The following is an 18,888-nucleotide window of genomic DNA, read 5'->3' on the forward strand; positions in this document are numbered from 1 at the left end:
GACTGCCACTTACTAGCTGTGTCACCCTGACAGGTTGCTTAGGGGTTAAGTCTCAGTTTCCCCATCTGCTAACTAAGGACTCAGTTGTTAAGAGAGACCTGAGTCTCTTTAAAGGGGTTAGCACAGGGCTGTTCACATTTACGATGATTATTGCTGTTCTTAGTAGCACCATTATTTTGTTAAATTACTCTCACCCCCTCACTGAATAAAGAATGCAATCCCTCAACAGGAACTGAAACCACCTGCCAAAGAGATGGCCCGGCAGTAGCCTGTAAGGGAAGTCGTGTTTGGAGTTGACACGCCATCTCGAAGCTAGAGAGGGCGAGGTGGTGCTTTGTCTTTAGACTTTCACAAACCTTTGACAGGGCTTCACACAAATCATCTTTCACAGAGGACGCTGTTGGGTAGCAGAGGGAACCAGCTGTCTAGACCATAAACAGGAGCTTCTCTCAGCAGAGAAGGAAGAGAGGGCACCCTTAAACAGGACTGCTTTGAACATACTTCATTTAACAGCTCTCAAAGGATCTGGGTGGAGCCGCACAGAGCTTTCCTAAGACATCACAGTGTCTCCATCCTTGCCTTCTTGAAGAAGGCTAACAAGTTCCCCACTGGGCTGGCCATCTGGTGTGGGGGGACAGGTGTCCAAGACACCCCAGATGCGGGGACAATGGCCTGCTCAGGTCTGGTGGCCAGAAATTCCTCTTCCTGAATTTCAGCCTGACTCCCCAAAGATGACTTCTTAAATTGGCTTTCTTGAGCCCCTCTATTCATAAAAGTTGGGACCTGAATGAGATTTTAGTGTGAGTGCGATAATGACATGGCATGGAAGTCCCAGGTGGCACTAGCTATGTGGTAGGACGTCAAGTGTTAGTTAGCATCCTTCCCTCTCCATCTAGGATTTAGAACACTAGATGCGTCAGGAGCACGGTATTTGAAAACACTGGTGAATGGTTAAGTTACTTTTTCTTTCTAGTTTTGGTCTTGGTGGTTTGAGGAGTGGTAAGAGGGCTTCCCTCTAGCTTTCCTTTGAGTCCATAATTGAATCAGCAGGCAGGACTGGGAATAGCGAGGATAAGCAGGGTGGGCAGGGCTCGGTCATTCTTCCTTACATTCTTGCTTCGGGTGTCCTCAGGTACCTACAGCCCCGAGAATCCTGGGAGGTGCAGGAGTGTCTCTTCCCCAATGCTCACCCCCAGGACTTATCATGACCTCCTGATCCTAGGGGCCCAGAAGATCCAGAACCTGACTCCTGAGCAAAAATGACTCCAATGAAACATGTACCAGGCCAGGGATGAGGCCAATCTCTGAGCAGACAGCAGTGGGCAGCAGCTCAGACTCACAGATGCCCCCCGCACCTCCACTGTGAGTGTACTCTGACCATCCTTCCCAGTCAGGACACTGTCCACGCCCCTAATCACCTGGTGTGCCCTCTTTCCCCAAGACACTGGCCGAGTGGCTAGAGCAAACTCTGTGGGATAGCAGGGTGGGATTGGAGGAGGAGAGATCCTTTACATGACCCCAGCACACCACCTCGATTGGGAAAGGAATTGGTGCAGTAAGTGCTTTGCATTTGTACACTTTCCCTAAGGTTTTTAAAACCATTATTTCCTTTTAGACTCACACAGTCCTATGAAATCAACCACACACATATTAGTTGTCCCAATTTAAAGATGAAGAAACAGAGGCCAGTCAGGGGAACCAAATCCCACAAAGTAAGAGTACATCATTTGCAATGCTCTGCACAGTGCCTCATGCCCAGAGTGGTTTTGCTGAAGTAGCAGGCAGGCCCAGCCTGGGACATGAGGTGACTGGCACCCTCTACTCTGTCTCAGAGTTGACAATCCATAGTCACCCATTGTCCCCTGATCTGCCCTTGTTCTTAAATTGGCTTTCTTGAGCCCCTCTATTGATAAAAGGTCTCCTACTCTCCCGTTGATTGGTAAATGGAGGGACAATGGTGAGGAGGGAGAGAGAGAAAGGGTGCGCTCTGAGCTCTTACCTGTTCTGGTCTGAGTCCTGCAGGGAGATGCCTGAGTCCCAGTCCATGTCCCCAGATGGTTGCTCTAGGACCCAGAACAGAAGCAGAGATCAGGGCAGAGCCAGCAACGGGGCTCTCCACTGCCACTTGAGGAATGTCAAGGAGAAACATGTCTCCAGAAGCCATTTGCTTCCCAGATAAACCCGCTCCTCTCCTCTGCCTGTGTCTCTGCCTGAGAGGTGGAGGCATGGCCTGTCACGGTGGCTGTGGGAGGCACTGCCGTGGGCTAAGGGGCCCACACGGGTCCTCTCGGGAGTGGGTGAGGAGTGAGCTCTTGGAATGGGAAAGAAGGGACAGAGGTGTCTTCTCAAGCTTGAACACTTGCACAGCCCAGTGGTGCTACTGCCTGAGTTCAGTCCACCTGACAAGATGCTCAGGGCACGTTAATGGAGGGCGATGCAAAGAGCCTCTAGAAAAGGCTACTTGCCACAGGAAAGAAGCTATGGTAGCCGCCATTCCCAAGCAGAGAGGGTGGCCTCCCATTGGCCTGGGGAGTCATGGGGGTACTCAGCAGGTGGAGCTGGTTGTGGGGTGGTAAACACTCTATGTCAAGGCCAAGAACAAGAGGACATCCTGATGATTTTGGTGACAGGCAGCTCTCCTCCCTCTCCTGCCCCAGCCCCTGTGCAGTACCCACTTCTGCTTTTCCTTCTGGACTCCCTTCTGCTGTCCCCACCACCCAGACCTGCAGAGTGAGCCTCACCTGATACAGCTCTGTCCCAGGATAGAGTCCGGGCTGGGATTCCCACCTTGGGGGGGCCCTGCCCCCCAACAATGAGCATCTCCTGCAGAAGAAGGCGGTTCCTTTCCACCTGTTCAGACAGGGGCAAGGCGCTGCGCCCAGTGCCCAGAGCCCCCAGGTCTCCGGCTCTCCAGAGGTCCCCCAGCAGGGCCGGCCTGGGGACAAAGTCCTCCTCGGAGGTTAGAGACAAGCTATCCAGGTCTTCGCCTGCAACTAGAGCATCCTGCAGGGGGCATGACCTTCCTTTCCTCAGGTTGGGCACATGCGTAATTTTGTTACAAGGTCTAGGGTCCCTAGATTGTCCTGAAGTGACTCTGTGGAGGGGGCTGTCTTGCGAAGAGCTGGACCCTGGCAGCAGACTCCTCTCATGGTCAGGCAGTATCCTTACTGTTTCTGGAGCCCACAGGCTCCTCCCACTGCAGCACTCTAGCCCAGGGGTGGGCGGCCTGGGAGGTCTGGGGCCCCCATTCATGGCAGGCTCCTTCTCATTGACACTCTTGTCCAGCGGTCCCTCGTTCGGGTTCTGAGCATGGAGAACCACAACTGTATCCAGCAAGGGAGACCCTGATGATGGAGTTCTGGCTCCACCCACTTTGACTCGTCGGCATTTGGGTTTCTTGGGGGGTAGTCTCTCATGGGTTGTGAGGCAGGGGCTTGCCCCCTGTTTGCCTGCTGTCATACTTTCCTTCAAGGCCCTGACCTTGGACTCCAGCACGGAGGGTCCTTGGGACGGTAACCCCCATGCCCTGGGAGGGTGGGGGGCCATCTGGCTGGGTGTTCTGTCTTCCTGAAGGCAGGACCAGGGTCTTGGGAGGTGTCCATTATTGGGCTGTGGCTCGGTGCCACTTCTCTCCATAGCTGAGGTCACTTCCATGGAGCTGGCTATTCTGCTCCCTATGTTGGGCTCTCTGGAAAATAAAATAGACAGAGCTCCTTAGACCCAGCCCCTGGCTAGCTCCAGCAACTTCCTGGGTCCCCAAAGCACCTTCATATTGAGCCCTGTCCAGACAAGAGTAATCTGGGGCAGAGCAGGGAATAAATACCTTGTAGATAATGTGAAAGCACTTTGGAAAGCAAAAATCACTGAATGATACAAAAAGGTATTATTAAATTTAGGTTTTCTAACTCTGTTTTACAGAGGGGGCACAAACATCAAACAACTAATCCTAAGCCAGATGTGGACCAGAGTGAAATGCCGGGTCAGATCTCCCAATGCCTGGCCTCTTGTTTGCCTGGCAGGTGATCTCAGTGAAGATGTGATATCACAAAGGACCTTTGGGTCTGACCGTCGGGTGTAAGATGCCCCCTGCACACCCCCCCACCCCCGTTCCACCCCTTCAAACCACAGGATTACAGCATGGTGCTATGCTCAAAGAGTGGCCATGATCAGTCACTAGCTCAGCCGTGGGCAAACTACGGCCTGCGGGCCGGATCCCGCCCGTTTGAAATGAATAAAACTAAAAAAAGAGACCGTACCCTTTTATGTAATGATGTTTACTTTGAATTTATATTAGTTCACACAAACACTCCATCCATGCTTTTGTTCCGGTCCTCCGGTCCAGTTTAAGAACACATTGTGGCCCTTGAGTCAAAAAGTTTGCCCACCCCTGCACTAGCTCCTACCAGCATCAACTCCAGGCAGGCCTGCAAGTGCTTTCAAACACACTCTCTCAAATAATCCTCACATCCTTCAGCCACACAACATTATTATCCTCATTTTCAGACTGTGAACCTGAGGTACGGCAAGATTATGTCACAGAGGTGCTAAAGGGAAGCCGGTTTGGAATGCAAAGCTTTTTGTTTCAAAGCCATGGCTCTTGCAAAGCACTCAGAGGTCACTTAACCTCACTCCCCTTATTCTATAATGAGAATAATCCAGACTAGAGGGCTTCGGTGACTTGCCAGGATGACACAGCTCCTTGGTGGCATAGTTTGCTGTCAGTCTCTTTGTAGGAATGCAAGTGAGCACGGGATTTTATTCACCAAGCCGTTCTGTGCACAAATACAGGCCACAAGGTCTTAATATTCACACTGCTCTCTGAGAAAATGTTCCCTTGATATCATACATCTAGATATGTCCCACTTGAAATAAACTGCATGTATAAAAATCCATATTTACATATATTACAAATTAGGAGTAAATTATTTACTTCATATGTTGACTAAAGAGTCACCATAGAATTACCTTAATTGGCAAGTCCCTCTACTTGTATATTACAATTGAATTTACACATGTCTCAGGCATGTACATATTTCATAAAGCAAAGTACACACGGTGCAAAATGTCGCATCAGCTTTCAGCCAGTGTAGTTTAGGGACCATCTTTAGAAGGCCGAGATCATCTACAGTTAAACTAGGATTTACCAACTTTCTCCTTGCAGCCTAGGGTTTCTCCCTTCTAAGGTTCAATCCAGAGAACGGGATTAGAATATAATGGGAGTGGTTTTGGTTAAATAAAAATAAACTTTCTGACGGGGGAACTCTAGACCTGTATTCCAGAGCTAATCCATCTAGGGAGACCTTCCGATGGGGCACTGCAGGCGGCCTGGGGAGACAGAAGGTGCTGCTCGCAGTGATTCTGTGGAGCTCAAACTCAAGAAAGGCTGAAATGAAGATGGACATGGAGGGCAGGCCTCCCCCAACCCTTACAGCTCCACCACCCCGCCACCCCACAGCGGCCGGCTCCTCTCCTCCTCCGTACTCACTGAAGGCCCCCACTGGCAGGTCTGGCTTCTGGCTCCTCCATCCCCTCCATCCTTGGACCAGCGAGCCCTCCGCTGATCCCCTCTCTCTCCCAGGCCCCCAGGCCAGGCTCCGCTCCCTGCTCGGCAGTCAGCCCTGGGCCCGGGTGGGGTCCAGCCGCGGCCTCCCTTTGGGCCGCAGGAGGGAAGCCGGTCGGGCAGGGATGGCTGTGGCATCGGCTGCTAGTTCGTGGCTGTGCCACGAAGGGGAAAAAGCCAAGCCCGGCGCCTTCCAGGGCCGGGACTGGGAGAGCGGAGCGGAGCGCAGACTGGAGGGGAGCGGAAGGGGCTGGAGCAGCGGGGCCTGCCCCGCCCGGCCTCGCCCCCTCGGCCCCGGCTGCAGCAGCCCCAGCCCCAGGGAGCGAGCGCCTCGCAGACGTCAGAGGGGCGGGAGGGCAGGCCAGGGCCGGCTGAGTTCGGGAACACGCCTGAGCCCTGTGGGGACACAGGGACGCGGGGTGCTTAGCCCGACCGACCCCTCGTGGCCGGTGGCGGACCCTGGGGCGGCTGTTGGCAGCGCAGCTGTGGGATGAGGCTCAACGGGAGCAAAAGCTAAGAAAACAGCACGTCTTCCGTGCTTCGTGGGAATGCGTGTAACTCTACACCCCAGGCTGGGAGTGAGGCTCCGCTATCCGGGTGGAAGCTACGGAATGCCCTTTGTTTAGACAGCCTTTCCAGAGGAGTTCGGAGCCCTCTTCCACAGGATGTCCCTGACGTTCCCATCAGCCTGGGGCACCATTTCCTTCGAGGTCAAGGTCATTAGTTTCTGTTTTGCAGAGGCGGGAGGGTAACCAGAGTAGAGGTGGGTTCCCCCATCCCGTCTTGCCAAAGGAGAGCCTGGTGCCTGCATTGCCAGCCCCCTGGGGTCGGCGCCTGGGTAGGGACCCCTGAAGACACCTTGTCACTTTTTCCAGACCTGGAAGTAGCAGTAAAGGGCTTCACCTGCACCTTCGGCCCAAGCCAACCGGAGCTTTCTCTCGTGCTACCCAGAGAGAGGTGCGGAACCTTGCCTATTTCCAAACCCATTTTTTCACCAAGGTTGGGAAACAAGAGAGTCAGGACCCGGGAGAGTCTGGAAATCTTTACAAAGGGAAAGTGCCATTCATCTTCCCTGCAGCCAGCAAGCTCTCTCTGAAGCATGGGTAGCTCTTCTATTTGCACATGTGTTCTACAGTCACCATCTAGATGACAGGCATAGCAACAGCAAGGACCACACAGTGAGGGTGCGGTGGCAGAGAGAAAGAGGCCAAGGTCATTCCCAGAGGAGGCCTCTTTAGTGAGGAATTCCCCTGTAGAAGGTGGGGCATGTGGGCAGGGCCAAAGCACCCAGTCCTGAGAGCAGCTGTTTGGGGAGCTGTGGTAGAATAGCCTTGAGCTAATTTAGGAACCCGGGGCAACCCCGCTGTGTTACAGAGCAGGCCCAAGGCCCCACAGCCCTCGCGACAGGCGGTTTCCAGAGTCCGGGCCCAGTGCTCTAGCAGTTAGCTCCCTTCCCTCTGCATTTTCCTAGAGCCAGTGGTTTCTCCAACAGGGCACACTGTTCTTTAGTACTGATCACCTCATGACAGAGTACCATCGATGACGGCATACTGTGCACCTGCATTGGGCTAAGCACACTGCTTTCCTTAGCTCATATGGCAACCTTAAAAGATGGGTACTGTGTATTATCTCCTTTCTGCAGATGGGGAAACTGAGTTACTAGCTCTGTGACCTTAGATGATCTGCCCAAGGTCACAGAGCTAGTAAGTGGCAGGCCTTCTGGAGTACGAGGTCCTCACATCAAATACACTGTACGAGCTGCCAGTATTCTGCATATTCAGCATGCAAAGCTTTAGTTTTTAAAAAAAAATCAAAAAAATTTCGGAAGTGCTATAATAGTCAAAATATGCAGCCAGCCATAATGGTCTGGCCTTTTCTTTCTGGGTCCTTTCTGCCTTCCTTAATCCTGCCATTCAAGGTGAAATCATTCCTCTCCTCCAAATGCCATGTCAAACCTAACAACAACAATACCATTATTATTATCAGGACCTCCTACGAACTCAGGTACTCCATATAGGACCTTTACAACAACCCTGCAAAGTGGGTATAGGGTCCCCCCATTTTAGTAATAAAGAAAACAGGGTACAGACAGATTAAGGGGCTTTCTCAGGGCCACACAGCAAGCAGAGAAGAAGCTGAACTAATCCTGACCAGCTCCAAGATCTTCCTTGCTTCCCTTTTCAGAGGCATCTCAGGACTCAAACTCTTAGAGGTAACTTCTCCATGACGCCTGTCCCCACCCCTCCCCCAGAAGTTAATGATCTCTAAGGCAAGTTTCTGAAAGTTCCAGCAGAGGCTTAATGTTTAAAAGAAACCTGCCCCCGCCCTCAACCTTTTGAGATGCAAATAAACACCTACAGTTTACTTATTAAATGTATTATACACTTAAGATAGGGGAACAGGGAGTCACATCTATACAGAGGCTTCAAAAGATCACGTATTTAAAAGCACCCATAAGCAAATCCTCCGAATGTGATCGAATTACCAAGATATGTGAATCTGAGGTACTTCTCATTCATTTGGATGCTGTTGGGTTCAGTAAATATCTGTTGAGCTCCTACTGTGTGCCGGGCACTGGGGAGACAAAATGTAATACCATAAAGCCTGTCCTTGAGACATTTCTGGTCAAGTGGGGCATGGAAGGGGCAGGCTGTAAACTTTCTGTATAAGCGCTCCCATTGAGGGTAGCATAGGGTAGTGGAGCTGGTCGGTTCACGGGAATGCATTGAGGTGTGTGGGGGGTGGGAGGGGATATCACAGAGAGCTAGGTCTTACAGAATCAGCAGAAGAGATTAGCATAAACACAGGCATTGAGGTGTGAAACTGCCTGGTTTCAGTATTACTAAGCATAAAAGTGAAACTGGGAAAGGCCACGGGAGAGCTGAAGCTGCAGCGTAGGGTGGTGTGGCCTGGTTTAGGGCCTCTGGGGTTAGGTGAGGAATTTACACTCCATCCTGTGAAGTGGAAATCTCTCAAAGGTGGTCTACCTTGGGCCTGCCCCCTTCAGCATAGCATGTTTCAGGGCTGGGGAACTACCGTATATCCTTATGCATCAGACTCTTTCATTTCATTACCATCTTTTGGAGAGAAATCTAGGAAGAACACAAATACATGGTAAGTAGCAATCACATAGCCCTCTTCCTCCATTTGAACAACTAGGGAAGCGCACCTTCCCCTCAGCCTGCATAAAACATCAAGCCTCACTCTTCCTCATGCTCTCAACACTCAGCCTGAATGAAGAGCCATGTGGAATATGGAAACTGAGTTCCACTTAGGATGAAGGCATAGGTGAGAAACAGTCCTTCAAGGTCACACTGTTAGAGTCAGGTGTATGTTGTGGGGAGTTGGGTGGGAGAGACATCTCTGCCATCCCCCTGCTGTACTGCCTGATGGAGCCTGTCCAACTGGAAACCTGAATTTTCTGGTGGCTCCTGTCTTGGTCATGGGACATGTGGTCTGAGGAGCGCCTGATGGGGACACTGCTCTCTGTCCTGGGTCTGTACTCAGGCTTCACGATTTCTTTTCAGTATAGACCCAAGAGAGTGTTGGGTCTGTCTCCCATGCACCTGCCTTCCCCCTGCTTAGAGCCCTCCCACGACTTCCCAAGGCCTGATTTGACCTGTGCCTGTTTAGAGAGTCTCCTGGGACACTGGCCTCACCCAAGGTGATTGTGATTCCTTAGGTTGGAGTAAGGCCCAGGAGTCTGCTTTCTAGTGTATTGCCCAGGTGAGGCTGAGGCCCAGTCAGTTTTGAGAAGCACAAGTCCTGGGATTAAAACACAAACTCCTTGACACAGTGCATGGTCCCTCCTGCCTCAGCTCTCACCACCCCAGCAGCCTACCCTGTGTGTCCTCCACATGGAATTGCTTCCAGTTCCCTCGACTGCCACACGGATTCATGGCTCCTTAGCTTTACCCAGGATTTCCTTTAGCCTGAAACACCCTGCTTCACTCCACACACACATACCAATTTCTCCTCCCCAGGAAAGCCTTCCCCAATACCTTCCACAGTCCTTCTGACCTGGGTTAGAGTACCCTGGGCTCGCTCCTGCCAGAGCACTTATCACACTCAGTTGTCAATATCTAATACTTCACAGAGAGCTTCCTGTTCCTTATCTTTGTCGCTGGTCCCTAACGTGTGCCCGGCCACATGGAAGGTATTGACTAAATGCCAGATGGTTACATGGAAGAGAGAAAAAAAAATCCCTGTCAAGTTAGAATGCCTAAGAGGAGAAGAAGGGGGCATTGCTTGCTAAGAGGATCTAGGCCATTTCCAAAGGATTTGGTTCATTCACTATGACTTGTCCTGCACAAGGGCCTGTGAGAAGTCAGTCACTGTCAGGGCCTGGCCAGCACCCAGGCTTCCTGACTGACTCCTATTTACACCTGGTGCCCAGGCCTCTTTGCCCCTGACCCTCTTCCTTCTTCCCAAAACTGATCACAGATAGCAGTGTGGACTGTCACTTCAATTTTGAATGAGACTGGAATTTGGAGATAAAATAGCTTTCAGAAGAAGAAATGGATGGGGCATGGAGAGGATAAGATAATGAGAGAGAAGCATGCAAAACAGGCTGGGCGAGGACACCAGAGATACATACAGTCAGGTAACATGACAAGGGGCACATCCAGAGAACATCACCTTAGTTCCTTGTTATGCTTCTCTGCACACTCCAACACACATGTATAAACACATGTATGTCATGGTCTTTTATGCCACACCAACCTGAATTGACTAAGTCCCAAGGAAAACAGAAATGGGGTTCTTACCTGGTCAGGGTCAGCCTGCACTGCTCCCCGAGGCTGGCTGGCAGGCAGAGAGCCCACTAGGATGGGACAGGGACCTTTTCTGGAGATAGGGCCTCCAGACTTCACGGCCTTCAATGATGCCCACTTACCCTGTATCCACCCTGACCTTCCTAGACATTTGGTCCCAAACTGCAGCTTTTCAGTTCATAATCCTAATAATAGGGAAATGACTGATATTAGGGAAATATTTTAATACTGTCCCTCCTACTCCACCATGCCTGCCATGTGGGAGGCTGCCATCAACAGGACATCTGACTTTGACCTACCTATAATCACTGTATCTCGGCCAAGTCAATTTTCTCATCCCCAAAATGAGAACTGATTCAGGGAGAAAGATATTAAAGGGTGACTGACCCCTAAAGTCATGTCTGTGACAATTTTTGATCTCGAGAAAAAAACAGAAAGTGCTTGGTACTATATTAATTATTTGCTTAAGACATAAGAGAAACTATGAAGAAATATATTAGTATAGTCCTCATACCAATTGTTCCATTAAAAATGACTTCGCCTAGCCGGTGTGGCTCAGTGGTTGAGCATTGACCCATGAACAACAGATCACAATTTGATTCCCTATCAGAGCACATGCTCTGGTTGTGGGCTCTGTCCCCAGTAGGGGGCATACAGGAGGCAGCAGATTGATGTTTCTCACCTATGTTTCTATTTCTCTATCCCTCTCCTTTACTCTCCAAAAAATCAATAAAAACATATATGTTTAAAAATCACAATGATTTCAATGGAAGCTAAAAAGGTATTTTACAAAATTCAGCAATGCACACAGAAGTAGAGGCTGATGAAACCTCAGGGTGGTCCTACCAAAATTAGGAACTGAATAAGAATGTTTTGCATAACTACATTCATTTAACAATGGCCTGTAAGTTCTGTAATGTATAATTATTTAAAATGAGTATAATTATAATATATAGTTATTTTGAAGGAATATAAAGTCATTATACTTTGTAGATCATATGATTGTTTACTATGAAAAACCCAAGCATTTAATTTGGTTGAGTTCTGGGTATAAACTTGATCAAGTGAGAGACTGGTAATGAGGACAGTGGAAATGCATTTTACTTGTTGAAGAAACTCTCTAAGGAGGTTTTCACTCAGGATGGATGTGCTGGGATCCTGGGTTGTGAACATGCCTTCCCATAGCTCTCCCCTCCTACATCCGCAGGGACAGGAGCTAAACACTGCCATCTGCCTCACACTGTCCTTTTTGTGAAAGGCAGATACCAGCATGTGCATTAGAGCAGCAGCTCCTATTCTTTAATGCCCCCAACAGCCCTGCAAGTCAGATTTTGCAGAGGAAGGAGCTAAGTAAGACTCAGGGAGGCCTGGGAATCTGCCCACAGTTACAAGGCTGGTGAGTGACCCAGCCCCCAGCCCTGCTCCAGGCCGAGCAACCACATTTCTGGCTGAGTTATAGCAGGGACTAACCTTCCAGAGAAAGTCCCACACATGGCCCCACCAGACCACGGATCTCAGATGGGTGCCCTCTAGGAATGCTTCCCTCCCAAGTCAGAGACTTTCCAACCTCACTAATGCCCAAAGGGAAACAAGGCTTGCACCTGGGGGGCGGGGGGAAAGGGTGAGTGCCACCTCAGGCATGGAGGACAGTTGCTCACTGACACACACACACACACACACACACACACACACACACACACTTCTGGTGGCAGGCAGGGAGGGAGGGAGGAAGTTCTGACTATGTGAGTGGAGGTCTAACCTGGCCAAGTGGAATGGCTCAGTGTTGGATGGGGGAGGTCTCCCCAGAGCCTCAGAAGCTGCTTTGGGCAGAGGGGAAAGACAGTACATCTCGGCCACCTGCAAGGTAATGCTATTACATTGGAAAGCCCAAGCTCTTCATTTTCTATCTTTTTTGTGTCCTTTCTCTGGACAGAGTAGCTGAGACTACTCTGGAAAGGGAGTCCAGTGTCAGTTTATCTTGCTGCCTTTGAACACACAGCCTCAAGCAAGTGGGGAAGTCAGCGTGGAGCCCTGCAGACTCCTGGCTCCTGGCTGGGGATTAGCTTGACAAGCTCTGAAGAGCAGTTGCATCCTCTTTCTCCTGGAGACATTGTCCCAGACCACAGTGGGGACAGACACCTGAGAGCCCTCGCCAGCAGTCTCCAGCTAGCTTACACCACGAAGGGTGGGCTTGTAGGGACACCAAGAAGGCCAGTCTTCGGGGTCCAGGGGAGCTGCTTTTGCCTATGTGGAAGCTGCCCTCAGGCTTTCCTGCTGCGGACTAGCTCCTCAGGTCGACTACTCTCTGGGCCTTTCGGAGCGAAGCCCTCTCTAAACACCAGGCTGTGCAATGCCTTGTCCTGTGGGGGTCCCGGCCTCCCTGCTCCCACCCCCTGGGAGGCTTTGCTGAGGACACAAATGAACCTCACAAGCAGCCTCTCTGAGCAGAATTCCTTCCACTTCTGCAGTGCATGGAACTTTTTTTCCTGGATTAAGTTAAGGGACATGGTGGGCAAGGTATGCAGGGAAAGATCCAAATTCGAGAAGTCCAGGATTAGACTCTGGCAGCTGGGATTCAGCTCTGGTAGGCTCCATCTACTTGTAGGACCAAGTGCTGGCCAGTTCCTCACCTGGAAATGCTGGACTGGATTAACGGGTCCCAAACTAAATTCCTCAGAACCTCAGGGTCCATGATGTATTAATAGGTCTCCTATGAAAAAGAGAATTCAGGTCCAGTAAGTTTGGGCAGATAATGTATGTCATCTCGTCCTCCTGGCAGATCTTTAGGCTCAAGGACATTTCAAAGGCTCATGGAAGTCCCGAAGTGAAAACAAGATAAAACCAGCCCGGTTTACTTTTGTTTAACCCTGCCTTTCTCAGAGGTAACTGGCCGCAGAAGCTGTTTCCCTTTGGAATACACTTTAGGATAACCTGGTCCTAATAACCTCTCAGGTTTATTCCTACTTGGATAGTCTAGGTTTCTCAACCCAGCAGAGAGGAGCAGGCAGCTGCTGTACCCCAAATTCCAAGATCCCACGAAAGGTCCAGGCTATTATGTAGAAAAGGCTCCTTCGGGACAAGTGGCAGCCAATCTCAGCTTTATTTTATTTTAGAAAATCTAGTGCTATGAGACCAAAAAAGGGGAGACTTCTAAAAATATCAGTTCCCACTCTGATTCCTTGTCAATTTGATTAAGCCAATTCACCTTAAAAACTAGCAGCCTCGTTTGCCCATCTGTAAAAAGGGAAAACTAAAAAGACTTGGTTGGCATTCACTCAACATTAGCCCTTAGAAGTTTCCCAACCTGTGGTCCCCAGACACCTAATGAGTACGGGAGCATAAACTATTTCAAATATTTAAAGAAGTCTAATGGAAATTATACATTTACCATGAGAAATGTCTTTGCTTTTGACTGGTATTATCAACTCAGTTTGACTTCAGTTGCCATGGGGACGAGGATTATTATGCAATAAATATGGTTTGTTGGACAATATCTTTACAAACTTGGGGTACATGGAACTAATAAAAGGATCAGCCAGTAATAAAAAGATAAGCAGCTACTGACTCAAGAGGTTGGGTTCAAAACCAGTTTATAAGTATGATAGTGGAGCGTGAAGAGGTGGATTGGATCCGGGGGAGGTTAGCGTGTTCCATGGGAAGATGCTGCCCCAAGTAGCCTCTGGGGTCCATCCAGGGCTGTGTGGAGAAGCATGTGTTTAATGGTGAAGTGGCTGTGACAAAGTGGCTCTTTTCAGAGCATACTGGGGAAGGGTTTCAGCTGGCAGAGTCAGGGTAAAGAGTGCCACCTCTACTGAGCTGAGAGCAGAGACCTCAGAGTTCCCAGGAGGCCAGTGGGCTCATGGATATGGCCAAAGTGGATTCTTTACAACTTCTTAGAAAGCCTTCTGGGAGCGCCAATGTCTGAGGATTTTCAACCACTTGAGCTCTGATTTTATAGTGAAAAGTCCCGCCCCATTGAGCCCCATGTCACCCCTTCATGAGCAGCCACATCTGGAAAGGTCCTGTGTGGTTCATGGCTGTTTACCTCTAAGATGTTGCTCACCAGAACCACCTCACTAGTTTCCTACTCCCTTTTTGCCCCTTCTCTCCCCCAATGTCCGGTTCCATTTTGCAGAAGCCTTGGGAGCTGAGCCACGACTTGTCTCTGCCTCCAGGACAGCAATCGTGAAAATCATGGCTGGTAGATCCCTACAGGTAATCAAAAAGGGCGTTAGATTTTCCTTTCTTCCGGATCTAAGACAGAAAGACATTGCTAACATCGATACTGCTAACATCTCTTGCTAAGAGTTGGGCCATTTCTGTGAAGATTTAGGAGTACCAAGAGAAATGAGGTAGATTCCATCTGCCTCGGGACCTAAACTAAAGCTGAAAATGATTTTTTTCTCTAGGGTAGAGAACAAAAGCATTTCACTGTGTTTTAAAAAATAATGTGCCCTGATAAATAAATGCTTATTTGGGGTGGAGAGGTTAGCCATTAATTAAAATGCAGGGAGAAACATGAAAGACTTAGATATGGACCAAAAAGATTATTGGGTGTATTGTCTGTAGTGCATCCTTCCAGACTAGTATGTCAGTATTTCACAATTCTATAACTTGTAGAATAAGTGTTAGTAATTAAAATCATTTTTTTCATAGAATTGCCAATTATTTATTTGATGGAACTGCCCCATGAATATTGACCAGTTTTGATGATTTTGCATTTTGTAAATTTTTCTCAGCATTCCAGATATCTTATGTATGTGTGTTAAGGATTCTCTTTTGAACAGGTTGCAACATTTTACTTATTGTCTCAATTAATGAAAAATAGAATTTCTGACATGTGTTCATTTTATAGCTATATGAGAGGCATGATGAATATGCCCTCTTTTAAAAGTTATCTTTTGATACGTCCACAGAGAAGGGGTCATGTAAGGACACAGACAGAAGGCAGCCTACTGCAAGTCAAAGAGAGGTTCCAATCCTCTGGAACACACATCTTATAAAGGTCTCTATTGTGCTAGCCACCTGTTACTCACCAAATCAATGGCTAAATACCATATACTTGAGGTGGCATTGATCTGGTCTAATGAAGATACCACATTTGGCACTGTGCCTGATACTGAGTGTGTGGTCTGCAGTGACTCTTTCTAATCCATCCAGTTTCTCCAGGAATCAGATTGGTTAAACAAACAAGGATAAAGAGGAGGATAGATAAAATGTGGCAATAATCTATTCCCATCTCTCCCCATTTAGTATGTCTATAGGGAGGGTTAATTTTAGACTTCCACTTGGCTTATTTTGCAGATAAATGATGCAATTTGGAGTTTGGTCAGCTGCCAAAGTTCATAATATATATTTGAGGACTGGGTAACTGACCACTGGGCAGGTCCATGGATACTGTGAATTTCTGTAAACTAGATATTGGTCAGGACATTTATTATCTGGCTCCCATAAGACCCAAATCTAGCATGGGAGCCAAGATGACTCAGGTCTTTGGCATCAATGGCAACTCAAGCCCTATATCCAACAGTCCTCAAAGTATCTAAGTGTCCCCTTCTTTCAGGTGCATAGTTACCTGAGTAAATAATCATAAGTGCTTGTGGGAAAGATCTAGGAGAATCATTACTGTGTATACTTGCCATTATTGCAATGCTCTTCCTCCTACAGTCCCAGCCACTTCTCTTGTCAATAGTTCTGGGTCTGAAAACTGGCTTAGGTTTCAACATTGGACAAGGGAAAGCAACTTTTTATTGGGGCAACTGCCCTCAGCCTCTTGGCAACCTATATATATATTTATATTTATATTTTATATATATATTTCCTTCTACTAGCATAATCTGAGAAGTACAACTTGGGTCATTGCCATTGTTTATCCATGTTTCTAGGAGCCATGCTAGTAGCGAGTTTCTCCAACTCCTGGAATCCTTACTAAGGAGTTAAACTCTGTATCTTGGGGAACACTTTCAAGTAAAAAATTCTTCTCTATTCAGGCCTCTTTCTTGAAGCATCCTCAGGATCTCCTCTAGCTCCTATCAGTACATGCTGACTCTTACCTCATGGATCCTTTAGAGCAGGGGTCCTCAAACTACGGCCCGCGGGCCACATGCAAATACAAATATTATATTTGTCCCCGTTTTGTTTTTTTACTTCAAAATAAGATGTGTGCAGTGTGCTTAGGAATTTGTTCATAGTTTTTTTTTTTTTTAACTATAGTTCGGCCCTCCAACAGTCTTAGGGACAGTGAACTGGCCCCCTGTTTAAAAAGTTTGAGGACCCCTGCTTTAGAGTACAGTCCCTATCCTCCCTTCACAGGTCTAGCAGGTCCCCAGTTGAGACATGGAGGACCCTGACTGGTGCGCGCGTTGTCTTGCACAAGAGAAGCCTCTTTAATGTCTGCCATCATGGATGGAAGAGGGTGGGGAGTCAAATCTTTGGGGCAGGGGATCCAACCAGATGTTGTATTTGATGTGTCCGGGTTTCCCAGTTAAGGGATCTAACCTTGCATAACAGACCTGCCTCAGTTGGGTGTTTAACTATCTTTGAAATTCTGCTACTCTATTAAGTCCTGGGCTTGGTCCTCATGTTCTCCTCCTTCCTATTCTAGGCGATGAGAGCTTCTTTGTATGCAATGAGAGGCCCTCTGTTTCCACATCTGGCTTTCAATCGCCTGATACTTGTCCTCAGCTGTTCATTATTCTTCTGTCGGCATCGGCATCGGCATCGACATCAACGGCACTGAGCCACAGCCATCCAATCTTTGTTCTACAGCTATGCTCTCCTCTTTAAATCTCAAATGCCTGATACATTGCAAGTACATGTCTTCCTCTACTATACCATCCCAATTCATCACCAATGAGGACTTGAACAATTGGAAGGAAGGGAAGGGGAGGTGGTTGGCCCAAGAGAGAGGACTCCTGTGAAAAGCAGTCATTTAGGGAGCTAATTTGTTGTTACTATTTGGTTTTCAAAAAACCTTAAGAGCTGTCTTCCCTGGAAGGGCAGAGGATAAATTCCCAGAAGGCAGCAATCAGTGGGACCCAGCTTGCTGAGGAAACTATGATTGTGTCTGTTTTGAGTGTGTGTGTGTGTGTGTGTGTGTGTGTGTGTGTGTGTGTGTGTGTTTGTGGGGGGAGGGGCTTGAGAGGTGGAGGGTGTTCTTTGATTTTCTTGAAAATGGTTGTATTCTGATCTTGATCAAACGTAGCTTTCAAAAGAATCAATAATTCACAAGCCATTTTCTAGTTTTGACTGCCAAGTAGGTAAAATCCCTTCTGGCCCGTTTTTCTTTAAGGAGAGTGAATGTGGGCTAGAGTAGTCAGAACTCAGTACTAATCCTAGGCTCAGTAATTACTGCAGCATCCAAGGCCAGTCAGCACTGGTTTGCTTCTCTATAAATGGAACTAACGCTACACAATGTACTCTGATTGAGAGCTGCCTTAACTATGGGAGGCAATGAGTAAGCTGGGACTACTCTGCCCTGGAGGGACCTGCTCTTGTGAGATCGAACAGCAAGTCCACAGGATGAAGAAGCACCAGCTGATTACCAGGAGGGCGGTCAGAATAGTTTCCACACAGGATCAAAGGGAGGAGACTGACCAGTAAGCCAGGGCGCAAGCATTCTTAAAGGGCACAGCCTCTATAGCAATCAAAAAAGCCAATTACCCCCCGACATTTACTTGGCAGCTCACCTGATATAGGCTCTAGAAGTTACTTTCAATTGAACAAATATTTATTAAGCCCCTATTATTATATGCTCGAATATTTTTAGGAAATATCATTTTTGTGACTTCCTGATGACAACAAAACACATTTGGGGAAAAAAAATGTCTCTTCTTCCCTGAATTATACTACTACTAGAGTTCCAGCCTAGTAGAGATTGGGGCATTGCCACGAAAGGAAACAAGGGTATGTCTTCATGGACACAATAACTGGCAGCAGGGCATACACCCTACTCAGCAAATCTTTTGACTAGGGCTGCCATGGAGGGGCTTAAAGTTTTTGAGGCCCTGGCTGGGTAGCTCAGTTGGTTAGAGTGCCATCCCACTATACCAAGATTGTGGGTTTGATCCCCAGTCAGGGCACATACAAGAATCAACCAATGAAGTAGAACAACAAATCAATGTTTCTCTCTCTGCCTTCTTCTCTCATAAATCAATCAATCAATCAATCAATCAATCAATCAATCAATCTATGGAAGTACAGAAAAACGTCTACATTTAATAGTTGACAGGAATAATCTTTGGTGAACTGGTATTTCTGATCTATCTTTGATACTTCCTCAAAGGGATACAAAAAGCCCTGGTTAACAGAATTTTTTAATTTTACTGACTGATCTAGTCAGAAGACAGTGTTTAAGAAGCCACAAATAAGCAAATTTCTGTACTTCACACAATGTATACTAATTTTTAAATTTAATGAACTGGCAAATAATTTGGGAGTTAATATTAATACCCTTCTTCTGGATTCTCTTATTACCTGCTCATTTCTCTTGAGTTAGTTGGTTTTCTCCTTACCTTATAAACTTACCATAACAAAGTAGAAAAGCATAGTAAATCT

General features: G+C 47.9%; 1 protein-coding gene across 2 annotated transcripts in view; it reads right to left on the minus strand.

The window, feature by feature from the left end:
- The window catches only part of KIAA1614 (KIAA1614 ortholog), a 28,073-nt gene extending 21,967 nt beyond the window's left edge, over positions 1-6,106 (minus strand). Inside the window, exons 1-3 of one of the 2 annotated variants that reach the window (XR_001515407.1) lie at positions 5,486-6,106; positions 2,742-3,688; positions 2,000-2,063 (exon numbers count right to left, since the gene is read on the minus strand). Coding sequence is in view for 1 of the 2 variants with exons in the window: in XM_006754488.2 (XP_006754551.1) it covers positions 2,000-2,063; positions 2,742-3,688; positions 5,486-5,535 (1,061 nt within the window). In the remaining variant the exon portion in view is untranslated. The remainder of the gene's footprint in view (positions 1-1,999; positions 2,064-2,741; positions 3,689-5,485) is intronic. The other variant, XM_006754488.2, reaches the window with a different exon arrangement.
- Between the last annotated feature and the right edge of the window lie 12,782 nt (positions 6,107-18,888).

The sequence above is a fragment of the Myotis davidii genome, unplaced genomic scaffold, assembly GCF_000327345.1.
Source record: "Myotis davidii unplaced genomic scaffold, ASM32734v1 scaffold591, whole genome shotgun sequence".
NCBI lineage: Eukaryota > Metazoa > Chordata > Mammalia > Chiroptera > Vespertilionidae > Myotis > Myotis davidii.